The 16,651-nt window shown below is 36.1% G+C and overlaps 1 protein-coding gene across 1 annotated transcript; it reads left to right on the forward strand.

Annotated features, from left to right (window-relative positions):
* The first annotated feature begins 2,999 nt into the window (after positions 1 to 2,999).
* Positions 3,000 to 14,122, forward strand: alkal2b (ALK and LTK ligand 2b). The gene is made up of 6 exons (XM_051722163.1): positions 3,000 to 3,820; positions 4,294 to 4,580; positions 5,135 to 5,188; positions 5,287 to 5,367; positions 6,266 to 6,339; positions 13,414 to 14,122. Exons 2-5 carry the CDS (start codon positions 4,337 to 4,339, stop codon positions 6,328 to 6,330), a joined length of 444 nt encoding a protein of 147 aa, XP_051578123.1. The 5' UTR covers positions 3,000 to 3,820; positions 4,294 to 4,336; the 3' UTR covers positions 6,331 to 6,339; positions 13,414 to 14,122.
* The last annotated feature ends 2,529 nt before the right edge of the window (positions 14,123 to 16,651 follow it).

Consider the following 16,651-nt stretch of genomic DNA (forward strand, 5'->3'; position numbering starts at 1 on the left):
TGTAATGAGTAACAGAAACTTTAAATAATAAACTGTATAAAATTACAACATATTACACACATGTGACAACCTGCCCCAGTAACAATGTGATAACATTCCCTGACCTGACATTTATTGAAAAAAATACCTTGTCCTGAAAAGAACAACCTTTTGGTTTATTATTACCTTCATTGCAGTTTACTTTTGCCTTAATATATTCCAGTGAAGTTATTCACTTGTTTACCCAAGAGCTACTGTATTGCAAAAATATAATGATAGTGAAATTTCAGTCTAGAATTCATAAAAATTATTCTAATTTTAAAAACAGTTTTGAAATACAATAGGTGTTTGAAACCAATATACTGTATAAAACCACTGCTATAGGACTAATTTGTCTTTTGAATGATACTTACTATTTACCTTGTGTCAACTTCCCCGGTCTCCCCTGCTATCCATTAGTCAACTTGTGTTTAAAAGCTTGATTCTCCAATCAACTGATGACAGCATTTGGCCAAAAAAAACAACTTAGCTCTTAAGGTTTCCATATATAGATCAAAACTACTTTATACAAAACTACTTTTGGAATGATTGCAATGTTTTTGAAGGGAACATTAAAGAAGAAACTAGTGGTTTAAATTACATTTTATTTAAACACATTTAATAATCAGATCTGGCAGGCTTCCTAAGCAACCAATTGGCCCGGTTGCTGGGGTGGGAGAGTCATGTTGGGGTAACCTCCTTGTAGTCGCCATAATGTGTTTCTCGCTCTCTGTGGGGCAAGTGGTGAGTTGTGCGTGGATGCCACGGAGAATAGCCTGAGCCTCCACACGTGCTAGGTCTCCGCGATAATGCGCTCAGCAAGCCATGTGATAAGATGCGTCTCAGACGTGGAGGCAACTGAGATTCGTCCTCAGCCACCCGGATTGAGGTGAGTCACTATGCCACCATGAGGACTTAGAGCGCATTGGGAAATGGGAATACAAAAATTGGGGAGAAAAAAATAAAAAATAAATAAATAGTCAGATCTGGCAGTAGAATAGCAAAAAAAAAAAAAAAAACAATACAATACAATATAACTTGATTTCAGGGTCTCTGCGGTGTTATATTATACAAATGTGCACACAAAAGTTAAAATATGTGTATCTAAAAAAGTAGTCAGTGAACTATGCAGAATACTTCACACATATCTATGAGGAATCATAGGGTGACAACTTGCCACTACTTGTGTTGTTTTCTAGTTGTACCCGCTTATGTATTGTATCATATCAGGTTTATTAAATCATTTAGTTACTAAGGGCAGCTTTGAAGAACGCTTGTCCTGTAAACCACAAACCCTTTTAAACTCAGGTGATAAAATAAGGGAGGCAGGAAGATTTCATTCACAAGTATAGCACCAATTTTCCTGTTAAGGACAGGAGAGAGAAGAGGATGGGAAAGAAAACAGACTGAAAAAGAAAAGGTGGGGAGGAAGAACAAAGATTAGACTGAAAGAATGTGTGCAAGTAAAAAGGGAGAGGGAAAGTGTGTAATTATGAAAGAGTGGCAACAACACACAATTTACTGTGCACAGAGAGGGCAGCAGATTGTCAAAGATTCAATAAGAAGTTTGACAGTGTGTTTGTGAGAACACTCTTCGACTCCATGGCTTGCCCTTGGACCAGTAGGGTTTCATGCCTAAGGACACCATATCCTCACACAGAAAGGCATGTTATATTTCACATGTTTTAACAGTCAGGTTAAGGCACACTACAGTATTACAGCCCAACAGACTGAAGGTCCACCTTTTGATCATTGTGTTGGCTTGACAAAGTCAACGTATTGCAGTTCTACAGACATGGTTTAGGGTTTTTCTAAAATCCCTAAACCAAGACCCTAATATTATGGATTGTAACTCTTCCTAGTGCTTTCAAACTACATCCACCAAACTCGGCACAGACCTTCAGCTTAATGTTCTGACTTAGTGTGCTGTGTCTTTTCTAACTGATCGGACCTACAGTTTTCCCCTAGTGGACAATCGAAAATTCCCCAAAATCCCATTACATTGACAGAAAGTTCAAACGGGCCAAGACTTTGTCACTGAATGTTCGTGATTTCAAACTCCAACAGGAAATGATGAGATACTTTGAAGTTGTTTACATCCTCAGACCTCAGAAGTTATTTTTATGGCAACACTTATAATGCCAAAATGGATGTGCGGCTTTGTTGTTAAGAAGAGCAACATATTTAATTGCAACATTAATACATTAAATCACCTCTATATTGCAAAATGTTTAAGAACAAAGAAAGTTTTCAAGAAGGAGCTTTCACAGAATTCCAAGTTTGCAGCCTTTAATTACGAGTTGTGCGAAAATGCTTTTTACAAGCCGTAATCTCGTAATATCTCTTTCTATCTCTCTATCTGTCTATCTATTTATCTATTTGTCTGTCTGTCTGTCTGTCTGTCTGTCTGTCCATCTGTCTGTCTAGCAACACTATCAACCAGCCAGAACATCATAGTAACACCTAAAAACAAGGCAGAAGACTATAGCAATGGCCTAGCAACTGCACAGTCAACCTTAGCCACCACTTGGTAATGTCTGACTTTCTGTCTGTCTGACTTTTTGTCTGTCTGTCAGACTTTCTGTCTGTCTGTTTTCGTCAATCCTTTAAACCTCAAGCTTTTAATTTTTTTTACGTCTTTTTCAAGCCAACATAAAAGTTTGCCTTAACAAGCTACCAATCTTGTTTCATATTAATGATTATCAAACTAAATTGCATTCACTGTGTGGCACTGTTGAGCTGTGCCTCAATCTTGCAACACATTATCCCAGATAAATCCGTGCTACATGAGTAATAATAGTTCCCAAGGAATATAATCCTGATTATCTTTAGCTATGGACAGGGTAACGCATGGCAGAATGGTGAATGGGAGACCACAGTACTTTATTCGAACAGTTCGAGACTAATGAAAGAGCCAAAGAGGAGGAGAATGAAATATGAGTATTTTTTTTTTTTCGATACTCAAAGGGAGTGGTATAATGTCGAGATTGAGAACGAAACCAATATTGGAGAAGGCCTAGCGCTCTCCTCAGTCTTCTCATAGACGCTGCTGTGGATAGTCTTGAGGAAAATCTCTCCACTCCAGCTCTCTACTACTGAAACATACGGGTAGTAACCGTAACTGTTTCTAGTCATATTTTGCGTAATTGCGCGGAAATACACTGCAGCATCATTTTGGGGAAACTTTAAAAGATAAACGACCAGAGAAGCATCACGTACACGTTGTCTGACTTCATAACAAGATAGCAGCCTACAAACGGCGCCAAGGGCAGAGGTAAAAAGTTTCTGGTGAGAATCATTCCACTCGTGCCAAATTGGACGAAGACTATTATACACGCGTAATGAGACGGTGATCCAAAAAAGTTAAAAGATGCATTTTTTAAGGAGTGCTCTTAACGCGTTTCTAATTAAAGACATGCCGGGGTAATCCACATGGGACATCTCCTTGCGTCTGCAACTGACAATAAAAAGTGAGGGAGTCCATGCCGGATGATCTGAAGCGAACTTCATCAAGACGTGCACCGGAGGGGGAAAATAAATAAATAAAAAGCTGCGAACTTTCATCAGTTTCCACCCACTTCGAGTCAACACAATCAACAGATGACCGCGGCAGTCTTCTTTAAACATATAAAAGAGACTCCATCTCCTTCTGTCATGGTACACTAGCGCCTGTGGAAGTTCCTTTGGAAAAGCGACGCCAGCGGAGTCTATTCGGTGTCCATCGCATTAAAATTAAGAATCGTTAAACACAAAGGAAGACCGTCAAACAAGTATAAAATATATCTGCATCGCTGAAAAACAGGTAATTGAACAGTTTTCCAAACGGACACCTGTTTCCAAAGCGTCTTTACGCAAGAAGCTTCGTGCGTAAAAGCACTGAAAAGTTAGAAAACTCAAGTTCTTGTCTGGATATATGCTGGTGTGTTTGGTTGTAACTCCATATCAGAGATATCGGACATTGCCTGAAGCTACACTTACTTTAGTTTGTGACTTTACTCAGTTTCAGCAGAATCGCGATTTAATTTATTGCATGTTAATTCAGATTAAGAGGACTGTACGAGGAGTTATACTTCTTTAACTTGATTATTATTTGAAAATGATTGGGGGGGAAATAATATCCTATTTACATATACGAATATTTATAAGTCAGTAGGCTATATATGTGCGTATTTTAAACATATTGATTTGAATCGATAAATCGAGTAACAATGACATCGTCCTATAGCATGATTGGTCATGTGCCAAGAAACCTAAATAATCTTGGTGTTTTTGCAGGGCTATAAGACTGGACGCAGGGCAGAGGGGTTCTCTTTTCAGCATGAGTCCAGTGCGCACACCTGTCTTCATCGGGCTCCTTCTGCTGATCCTCACCGCCGGCTACTGCAAACAGAGAGACAGGGACGACACGAGTCTGCTGGACCTCCTAATGGACAGAGTGAGACTAGCACGCGAGCATCACAGTGAGGGGAGCATACAGCATCCCTCTAAAATCATCGAGCATTCGGTGGAAACAATGGACGTTAATAAAGTTACCATGTCGAAAGAGAATGAAAGAATTCTTGGTAAGCATGCACTGTAATCTATGTTTTCTATTACTATATATCTATAACATATCTATATAAAGACATGTTATATCTTTGCTTTGATTAATTTAACTTCTGACAATAATTTCCGTCATTTCTACTCGATTTGAGGAGTTTTCAGAGTTTCTAACCAATGTTCTTCATCGGTAATTAAATGCAAAGTTGTTGAAAAAGTGCAATGAATCACTGCAGGTTATAACTTTTGCAACACTTTGAACTTAATTTAAACATTTAAACTTAAGTTTTCAATTTTAGTGGGTTAAATTTTTAAAGTGCATCATCCCATTCACCCACAGCATTTGATTAACAATTTGTTTATTGTACAAGGACTTTGTACTGTGTGTTTGGATAGGTGTTGAGGTAGTTTGGTGAATAATGAGAACAGTGATAAGAATTGGTCCATACTTGCAGGAATAAAGTGATAGTAACTCAATCTATTATATGGCACGACCTATATTGTTGGTAAAGTATCAAAATACATTTTAATGTAGGAATTAATTTAAAACTTGTGCAATGTTTTCCGCTTTTAACAGAGGTCTTTCCGAGAGATCTTCGACAGAAGGAGAAGTTTTTAAAACATTTAACAGGTGAGAAAGTGTCAATATCTCAATGCACTGTGCATGCTTGTTCATATTTGTGAACTGACTGCAATTTAAATACTGTATGCCTTTTTGTTTGTTTACAGGACCGCTTTATTTCAGCCCCAAATGCAGCAAAAACTTTTATAAACTATATCATAATACTAGGGACTGCACAATACCAGCCTGTAAGTGCCACCTCTCTGTATACCCTGACATACAACTTCAGCTAAATACACTTTTAACTTTAAGGATTAATCTAACTGTTTTCAGGTGTAATATATTCAGGTCAATGATTTAGAAAAGCTGAGTAGAAATTGTGCATGCACATGGTATGACATTTTATTATTTTCCCTGTACTTGTATATACCTGTGATTCCCAACAAGGGGTACCTAAGCAGGTTCCAGGTGGTGGTAGAATAGATTTTCATTTTACTTTGTTAAAGCTTTTTATCTTTTGAATTAGATTTTTTGAGCCTACACACCTAAGCAATGTGGTTAGCAAAATAATATAATAAGCTATTCAGTGTTTGACGTTTCAGCTATTTTTTGCCTAAAGTGTTACTTTGTTAAAGCTAATAATAAATAAATAAATGCCTTATAAAAATATTAAGGCTGTTAATAGAGTCAAACTAACTAGCTACTAATAGCTACTAAACTCCTAATAGGTTACAATGACAGATAATAATTAAATTAATTTCAGGATTTTTTCAGTTTCTTGTAAAGGAAATTAAACAAAATAATTGGTCTAATATGTGTAAGTTTAATAATTTTGTGTGGATATATATTGAAAGTGCAATTGTTTTTTTATTTAAAAGTGACTTATATTATATTAGAAATAGTATTAATCATAATGGTAAAAAAATTGCTTGTTAAAATAACACATTTCCTATTTGGTGAAAGAGTACTTGAGCCTTATTGATGGGGATGTGGGCATACATAAATTGGGAAACACGTATATGCTAAAGGTCTGTGTACAATTCTTGGAAATAGTGTCTTTGTCAGATTAAGTTAAATCTGTTCAAGATTATTTTACAGTTGGGTTTCCTTAACTCTTTCTCTTTCTCTTGTCTCATCATTTTCTAGATTATAAAAGATGTGCCAGGCTTCTAATAAGATTAGCAGGGAGTCAGCGGTGCACAGAGGGATAGACGTCACAGGTGAATAGTTAACGTAATGCATACAACAGATATAATGGTAAACTTGTTCTGCAGTGTGACACATTAGTGCTAAATTGTTTGTAATGGAAATATTTGTTCTGAACACACAAAAAGTTATCAAATGTCTAGATTTTATTTTCAGGGACTACCACATTCTAAAAAAAGAACCTAACAGACAGTCTCTGGTTACAAACTCGGTGTATAATCTACAAAAGCATACTGAAAGCACAAGTCTACACAAGAAATATTACACCTACTTGATGTATGACCTTTCTAATATTACAGAGTGATTTTATGAACGTTCGTTATTTTTACGTGCATTTCCCAAAAATGCACTTAACATGAATGTGCGAGGACGCACTTTAAGTGCTTAAGAAAGTCGCTGTCCTTGCGACAGTGCTGAAATGTGAATGTATAGTGCTGCTTGTCATTGTAACTTTATTATATTTGTGCGTAACTTTAAAATCAATTGTAATTTACCTTGCTAATATTTGTTTTAAAATATTTTCTTAAATATTCACAACATGTTTGCATATTGTTTTACAATAATTTTGTGCAGAACGATATATTTCTTTTACACAATCTGCTTTCATAATCAGGCCTTCATGTGTAATATTTTGTTTTCACAAATTTCTCTCGATATGAAAGCTTTAAGGATTAGTGAAGACAGGGGAGGCCCCATGTATGATCCTGCAACTTATAATAATAACATATAATAAACTAATAATAGTTTATGCAACTATTTTATGCATTTCATTATTATTTATTTATATATATATATTATTATTATTATTAAACTTGTCTGTTAAAATAAAAATAAATAAAAGTTATCCTGATATTAAAGTTTTAGCATAAAGTGTAGCTATAGGTGTTTAAATTGCATCAGGTGTAATTTCGCGATTGTCCTGCAGGTGTCTGCATTAGTCTATGTGCTGACGATGCTGGTTGCACTGTACGAGTACTCCAGAGCACTCGTAAATCTACGAGCATTTTTAAGTATTACTTAAGTTACGATGCTTTTGGGAAACGGGCCGCAAAACTACGATGAATCATAAAATGGATTATACGATCTACTTAGGCTTACTATGCTTTTGGGAAATGAGGCCCCTGGCTTCTAAAGGAATCCAGTTGGTTTGGGTGAAAACAGACCAAAATGTGACTCCTTTTCACTGTACATCTTGCCATTGTAGTCTCCTTGCAATCATGATTTCAAGCTCGATTACACTTCCTATAGCGCCATCTAATGCTCTGCACATGCACCAAGCACTAGGAAGTGTAATCGAGCTTGAAGTCATGATCACCAAGGAGATTGCAATGGCAAGATGTACAGTGAAAAAGGAGTTACATTTTGGTCTGTTCTCACCAAAAAAAAAAACCAACTAGATCACTTCAGAAGACATTAATTAAACCACTGGAGTCGTATGGATTATGCTTATGCTGTCTTTATCTCCTTTCTGGAGCGTCAAAGGTCTGGTCACCATACAATTGCATTGTATTGACCTACAAAGTTGAGATTTTCTTCTAAAGTTGATTTAGTGCAGTCATAAAACATAAGGAGATATTTAGGTGGAGAACCAACTATAACAACCATAATAATGATAATAATTAAACTATAACTTCTACTACTACTACTACTACTACTACTAATAATAATAATAATAATAATGATAATAATTGTTCTGGTTGCTGCTGGCACGCTGCATGAGTGTTTGTAGCTTGCTAGCCTGCTTAGAGTTGCTTATTCTTATTCTTATACTTTCATTGTTTTATCTTTTACCATTTTACCACGTGCTTCGGGTTTTTCAGCTTTTCTACTGTTTGAACTGCGTGTATTTTACCGCGCGAACCAGTTTTCTCTCTTTTTTCTTTCCCACTTGTCTATATCTCGCATCTCGACTACGTGCATTCGTTTTCTCCTCTGTGTTTTACATGGATTATTGCATCAATCTCAAACATCTACTGATCAGGAACCACATCGAACCACATCGATCTCAAACCTTCGCTGCTCAAGAACAACCAAAACAAAAACAACAAACAATTGCGGTAAGTTATGGCATCTGCTCATGTTATTTCTTCCTGCATTGCATGCCACATGTTTACTATAGCTTCTTCCATTGGCAGTGAGGGATTCACATGTGATAAAGGTAAGGAATTAGTCAGGCAGAGACGGAGAAGGTTAATGAGTTAGAGACATGCATCTGAATGCTAGTGGAGGTCAGTGAGACAGAGAAGCCGGTAGATACTGTTTCGGATGTGGTTAGTACAGTGAGCAACACACACACTTTGGTTCCGGCTGTAGAGCCCCCGCAGCAGGGCATTTGGATGACGTCTCGGCAGCATACCCGCTCAGATAAGTGACACCACTCTCCCATTCCTGTTAGGGTTTCCATTGATTCTCCCCACTCAGTGATGCACCCACTGAGAATCATGTTGAAAGAGGCTTAATGGTGATTTCATTGTAAGGAACATGGAAATAGAGACTCCAGCCACCATTGTTAAATGCATTTCCAGGGCTCGAGTGTCTGACATCCAATCAAATTTTCAAGTGATGACTAATGCTAAACGTAGATTTTCTAAATTGTTAGTCATGTTGGCACTAACGATGTCCGGCTTCGCCAGTCGGAGATCACTAAAGATAATGTTAAAGAGGTGTGTGAACTTGCAAAAACGATGTCAGACACTGTCATTTGCTCTGGCCCCCTCCCTGCTCATCGTGTGGTGAGGTTTATAGAAAATTAGTGTCACTGTACGGCTGGATGTCTGAGTGGTGTCCGGAGAATAGCATAGGATTTATAGACAATTGGAAGAGTTTTTGGGGTAGACTTGACCTGCTAAAGAGAGACAGACTCCATCCCTCCAGAGAAGGTGCCGCTCTCTTCTCTAGTAATTTGGCTCATAGTCTTAATAGTGATAGTATTTGACCAATATGGGCCCAGGTCAGGAAGCAGAAAAACTGGTTAATCAGAACGTCTGCTAGCTGCCTTAAAATGTCACACAGGTCACAGAAACTACACATAAATACTGTATCACCTAATTATCATATAGAGACTGTGTCTGTTCCCCAAACTACCAAACAGAAACCCCTCACTAAATCATTTAGAAATTTTTTTATTAAGGTCAAACTTGACAAAAAAATAATCATTTGAAGATAAACATCATATAAAGGTAGGGCTATTAAACATTAGATCTCTTTCTACCAAAACACTAATTGTAAATGAAATTATTACAGATCATAGTTTGGATGTGCTCTGTTTGACTGAAACCTGGTTTAAACCGGATGAATATATTAGTTTAAATTAATCTACTCCCTCAGGTTATTGTTATAAACATGAGCCTCACCTGAAGGGTCGAGGAGGAGGTGTTGCTTCAATTTACAGTGAAGTTTTTGGTGTTACTCAGAGGACAGGATATAAGTTTAAGTCTTTTGAACTAATAATGCTTAATGTGACACCATCAGATATAAATAAAAAATCTCTATCATCTTCTGGTGAATTAGCAAATTTTCTATCAGATCTAGTAATTAATTTAGATTGAGCTTTAATTGTTGGGGTCTTCAACAGTCACATATATAATGAAAATGACACATTGGTATTAGCATTTATCGATATTCTCAACTCTCTTGAAGTCAGACAAAATGTGACAGGACCAACTCATCGCCATAATCATACACTAGATTTAATTCTGTTATATGTTGAGTTGATGTTGATAGTATAGAAATTCTACCGCAGAGCGATGACATCTCGGATAATTACCTCGTCTCTTGTTTGCTGCGATCAGCTAATGTCACTCAGTCTACACCACGCTATCATTCAGGTAGAACTATTCTTTCGACCACTAAAGATAGCTTCACTAATAATCTTCCAGAATTGTCTCACATAATCAGTAAGCCAAAAAGTCTAGAAGAACTTGATGTAATAACAGAAAATATAAATGCAGTCTTCTCTACCACTCTTGATAGTGTCTCCCCCCTCCGATTAAAGAAAATTCAAGAAAAAAATGAACACACTTATGCTCTCAAGAGAGCAGCTCGGAAAATGGAGCGCAAGTGAAAGAACACAAAATGAGAGGTATTTCGCGGTGCATGGAAGGATAGTGTCTGTAGCTACAGACAGGCACTAAAAGCTGCCAGTTAAGCATATTTTAACAAACTCATAGAAATTACCACAACAATCCTAGGTGTTTATTCAGTACTGTGGCTAAACTGATTAGGAATAAAGCATCGACTGAACCAGATATTCCGTCGCAGCACAATAGTAATGACTTCAATTTCTTTACTGATAAAATTTAAATATTCAGAAAAAAATGTGGAACTCTGCAATCAACTGTCACAGCACCTCATAAAACAGAGTCTCATAATTTACCTCACGAGCAACTTCAGTCCTTTGCTGTCATAGGTCATGAAGAGTTAACAAAACTTAAGCCACAACATGTATGTTAGATCCAATACCAACTAAGCTCTTAAAAGAGGTATTCGCTGTAATCTCAGAACCTCTTCTTAATATTATTAACTCCTCGCTATCCTTAGGACATGTCCCAAGAAACTTTAAAATGGCAGATATAAAACCGCTTATTAAGAAGCCACAGCTTGATCCTGGAGAATTCACCGATTTCAAATCTACCATTTATGTCAAAAATACTAAAAAAGGTAGTGTCCTCCCAACTATGTTCATATCTACAGAGAAATGGTATATATGAACAGTTTCAGTCAGGGTTTAGGCCCATCACAGTACAGAGACTGCACTTATCAGAGTTACAAATGACTTGCTCTGATCATCTGATCATGGCTGCATTTTTCTTCTAGTGCTTTTAGATCTTAGTGCTGCATTCGTCATGACAGATCACAACATTCTCTTGAAAAGGCTGGAGAATTATGTTGGCATTAGTGGACTTGCATTTGCATGGTTTAGGTCCTATTTATCAGACCGCTACTACTTTGTATGTGTAAACGAGGAATTGTCAAATTAAAAAAAAGTTAAGTATGGAGTGCCACAGGGGTCAGTTTTAGGACCTCTGCTTTTCTCCTTATACATGCTTCCCCTGGGAGATAATATCAGGAATCATGGAATAAATTTCTATTGTTATGCCGACGATACCCAACCGATACCGATATTTCTTCTAAACATAACGAAAATTCACAATTATCCAAATTAGCAGAGTGTATCAGTGAAATCAAAGATTGTATGGCCCGAAATTTCCTTCTACTCAATTCTGACAAAAAAGAGGTACTAATTATTGGACCAAAAACCTCTAAATATAAGCTGCTAAAATATACTTTGTCTCTCAATGGATGTACTGTTATGTCGTCTTCTACAGTGAAGAACATGGGTGTTATATTTGATACCAACCTATCCTTTGAAAATAAAATTTCCAATGTTTGTAGAACAGCATTCGTCCACCTCAGAAATATTGCTAAGTTACGACACATGCTCTCTGTTGCTGATGTCGAAAAATGAATTAATGCATTCATGACCTCAAGAGTGCTGACTAGAACCAAGAAATATGATAATATTAGCCCCATTTTATTGTCATTACATTGGCTACCTGTTAAATTTCATATTAATTTTAAAATTCTGTTAACTACATACAAAGCTTTGAATGGTCTAGCTCCACAGTACTAAAGTGACCTTCTGACACGCTGTATTCCATCACGTTCATTACGATCACAAAATTCTGGCATGTTAATAGTTCCTAGAATATCAAAATCCACAAAAGGAGGTAGATCCTTTTTCTATTTGGCTCCTAAACTATGGAATAGTCTCCCTAACACTGTTCGGGATGCAGACACACTCACTCAGTTTAAGTCTAGACTAAAGACTCATCTATTTAGCCAGGCATACACCTAATTTATCCATCAACTCACAATTAGGCTGCTTTAGTTAGGTCTGCTGGAACCAGAAACATCTATCATGATCTATAACTCTGCATAAAATTGAATGACATCTATGCTAATATTATTCTATTTGTTTCCATGTCTCGGGATTCATATCCCGAGGTCACCAGAGCCGGCCAGATCCAGCTCCGTTCCTGTTTGGTGTCGGACTTCACTGCTATGTGTCTCTGAGTGATGACGACTAAATGTAGTCAGTGCTAGCCAGACATCACTTCAGTTTTTTACAATGGACTTCAGAGGATGAACTGATGCCAACTCCAACTGTAAGACATCAGATACTTCATATGCCACTGTTTGAACCTTGGACTTAGGATGGATCCCACCAAACATCACCGAAATGACCAGACGGTTGAAATGCGATGCACCTCATTGATCTCTGCCTGCATCACCTTTGTCTATTGATGGACTACACTCTTGAAATGGAATACATAGACTATAATTTAATTGCAAACAAAAGCCTTTATCAGCCAACTAACAAAGGACAATGCATCTATGTGAACTTCTGCAGTTAATCCAGGATTGACTTCAAAAGACATTAGTCATTAATCTTAAAATTCATAAAAAATATTTTTATTTTATTATTTTTAAACACTGGAACTTAACACTTAGTTTACTAATCTTAAACCATGACCTGTACTGCACATAAATAACTAATACTGGCATTATATTCATGCTGATTAGCCAGAGGGGAAGCCTGGTTTCTCACAAGGTTATTTTTTCCATTAACCAACATCTTATGGAGTTTTGTGTTCCTTGCCACAGTCACCTTCAGCTTACTCTCAGGGGTTCTAAATACAATTATAATTTAATTTTTATACACAATTTACAATCATATTTAATCATACTACACAATGATCACTCTAAGACTTTATAGATATTACAGTTTTATTTTTTTATTTTATTTTATTTATTTTTTTTGTCAATGCATGATTTTCTGTAAAGCTGCTTTGAAATGATGTGTGTTGTGAAAAGCGTTATACAAATAAAAATGACTTGACTAGTAGTTTTCCAAGTACAACAGTCACACAATAAATTAAGTATATATATATATATATACTACATCTAACTTAATTTGCTTACATTAGTCCACTGGCATATATTTCAAACAGTATCCCAATATTTTTTAAATATTTTTTTTCTGTGTCAAGCACAGAGTTCATGTCAATCTTTGTCTTCTTTTACAGATTTCAACAGACCTGAAGAAATACAGAGAACCAAGAAAAAGTGCCTTGGAGAAAAACAGGGAAAATAAATAAATTCAGAACAATCAATTTATCATTTGAACAAAGATATTTTTGCAATGAAATGGAACTCCTCTTATGAATCTTTTTATTTTTCACATACAGCTTTTCAATCTTTTGTGTTGACAATACTGATGTTAGAACCAAGTTTACTGACAATTGTCATGGTGGAAATGAAGAAAAAAATGTTTTACAAGAAAAACAAAATGTACTGCTGCCAAAAGATAAACTGGGTATCACAGTTGACTGCAGACGCTATATTATCAGTTGATTTGCCTTCACAGGTTGTGTGTCCAGTAGGTTTTGCTTGGAGAATCATTTAGCTATAGTTTTTCAAATATGTTTACTGGCTAAAGGCAGACTTTGGTTCAATATTCCTGACAACCACACAGTCACATTCTTCAAAGCCAGGGCTAAATCCTTTGATTGAATTATGAATTGCATGATATTTTCTTGCCTTTTTTGTCTTTACAAGACATGTCTCGGCAGTGATGAGCGGTACTGGTTGCAGTTTATTCTGTGAAAGAAATTAACCACATTTTCCTAATATTGAATGTCTTATGTTATGTATTTATACATTCCAGCTATTGACTATTGCTAAGTTAGAGTTCAGTGTGTAAATATTGTAAATATACTGTGTGTGTGTGTGTGTGTGTGTATATATATATATATATATATATATATATATATATATATATATATATATATATATATATATATATATAGCACATTATAAAAATAAAAAAAAACATTATTTAAATAAACATGTTTGTTATATAATGTTTAAAGGGTTTTGTGTGTGAATCAAATTTAATTTGAATAAATGCTATATGCTTTTCGTTGCTTAACATTCCCACTCCATAAGACCAATTAAATGGTGTGGGAAAACCTGCTCTAATTAAATTTAGGTGACAACCCTTGGCTTTAACCATCATAAATAATATTTGCATTGGCACTCTACTCAGGAAAAAAGAGAAAACTATTTAAGTTGTTAAGGTTTTCTTTGGGGACAAAAATGGTGATTTTTGTTTATCAGCACATTTTATTATGGGATGTTGATCTAGTCTATGTTCACATCAACTTGTCAAATGACAATTCTCTTTTTAAAAATATACTTAAGGCTTATGTACAGCCTGACATTATAAGTATGTAAGCAGCCTGACTGGCTCTTGTATTTTTTGGGGTGAGTCTAAAATTTAGTATTGAGCAGTAGACCATCAAGGCATCAGGCATTTAATGAAAATGGTATGTAGTCTATGTGTAAACTGGATAATGTTTGTAAATTGTGGTAAACCCCTCTATACTTTCTGTACTGGCTGGCAGGCTTACTACTAAAAAACATTTGGTGGCCCTTATCCCACCACCCTGAGAGAGTTATTCGACCTGATGTGTCCAGGCATGCTACTGACACTTGTGCTAATGTTTAAGACAATCCCTGTGTACACAACCTTAAGAACAAACAATCATAAGAATACAATTTCAATAAAAGACACATTCTCTAGCACAAGATATAACATTAAATATTTCATGCGTGTTAATACCATGAACAATGAATGACTGAAAAAGTTGAGAAGATACAAGGGAAGATTAACTTGGAGAGGGGAACCAGACAAGCAGATGATGTGTTTAATCGGGGCATGCAAGCAAAGACCAGTTAGCCATTTGGAAAATCCACCTAAAACTCTTAATGTTTTACTCACTGAGATGACAGAAGCTTAGGAAATGTTCTCTAGTGCTACCACCAGATTATTTGCAAAAATACAGTGAAAATGAAGACAAAACAACTACACGAGAAGAAGAGGAAGAGAATTCTTGTTTGGTAAAAAGTATATGTTTACATTAGTCTGATCTCCAGTCAGTATTACACTTAATGAGCACTTTATTAGGAACACTATCATCCTAATAAAGTGCCTGACATGGTCTTCTGCTGTTGTGGCCCATCCAACTTAAGGTTCGACATGCTGTGGATTCTGAGGAGCTATTCTGCTCACTACAATTGTACAATGGTTGATGTGAACATTAACTGAATCTCCTGACCCGTGTCTGCATGATTTTATGCATTGCACTTCTGCCATACAAATGGCTGATAAGATAATCGCATGAATAAGTAGGTGTACAGATGTTCCTAATAAAGTGCAGTTTACTACACTAATTTTGTTTCAATATCTGTTGCCATTTTCAAAAATTCTACTAATTTTGAATCTTGTTACTTATAGCCACATTTTATACAGTATATTAGTTGCTTATACTCTCTTGATAATAGGAACTCACACTAGTGACCAGGTGCCAACACTGTGGTTTAGCTGGTCTGAATATAAATTTGGGTAGAAGCCAAGTGAGAATAAAAGTGCAAAGCAGAAAATTATATTTTTACCATTATGATTGACAACTGACCATCAAGATAAAGGTAATTTTGGAAAATCAGCAAGTTAATAATTTATTTTTATTAAATGCATAGAGCTTAGTAGGACTTTGACACAGCCATACGCTAGTGGTAATGTAATGTGACACTCATGGCCATAGAGCATGGATTTAAATCCAAACATAAGGAATCAAATTGGTCATATCTGACCTTATGGCTATAAATTAACTGTTCTTAATCTGGTGAGTCACCACGTCAGGCTTCACCACATGCAACAATTGAGATAGCTACTGATAAACAGCAGCCTGCAGTTCAAGAGAACTACAATATGTATCCCCTTTACAACCAAGCTTTATACAATAATTCATTGACATAATCTGTCTGATACCTTTGGCTTCATCCAATTGTACAACAATAATTCATCCTGTCAGCTTTTTTTTTTTTTTTTTTAACAACTAATACATTGTAAACATTCAGTAGTTTTTTCGAAATTGTCACATTATCCCAATGATCACGAGCTCAAAGTTCATGTTTTTTCCCCCCAAATGAATGTATTGCAGGTAATTTGCCTAACCCTAACCCTGCAACTGAATCTCAAGTCCTCTGTCATTTACAAGTTGAATCCAGGACGGAGTCTTTAACAGAAGTCAGAAACATTACTGAGGGGCTTAATTTTAAGTTGTCTAGGTAGGTGTTTCACAAAATGCCATTCTAAGCTTAATGCTGGTTCCCCTTTCCCACTCCAGTTGGCAGTCTGCTGGAAAAAGTTCCTGGAAAAGTGACATGAAGCATTCAAAGAACTCCATAAGCTGATTACTG

The sequence above is a fragment of the Myxocyprinus asiaticus genome, chromosome 17 (assembly GCF_019703515.2).
Source record: "Myxocyprinus asiaticus isolate MX2 ecotype Aquarium Trade chromosome 17, UBuf_Myxa_2, whole genome shotgun sequence".
Taxonomy (NCBI): domain Eukaryota; kingdom Metazoa; phylum Chordata; class Actinopteri; order Cypriniformes; family Catostomidae; genus Myxocyprinus; species Myxocyprinus asiaticus.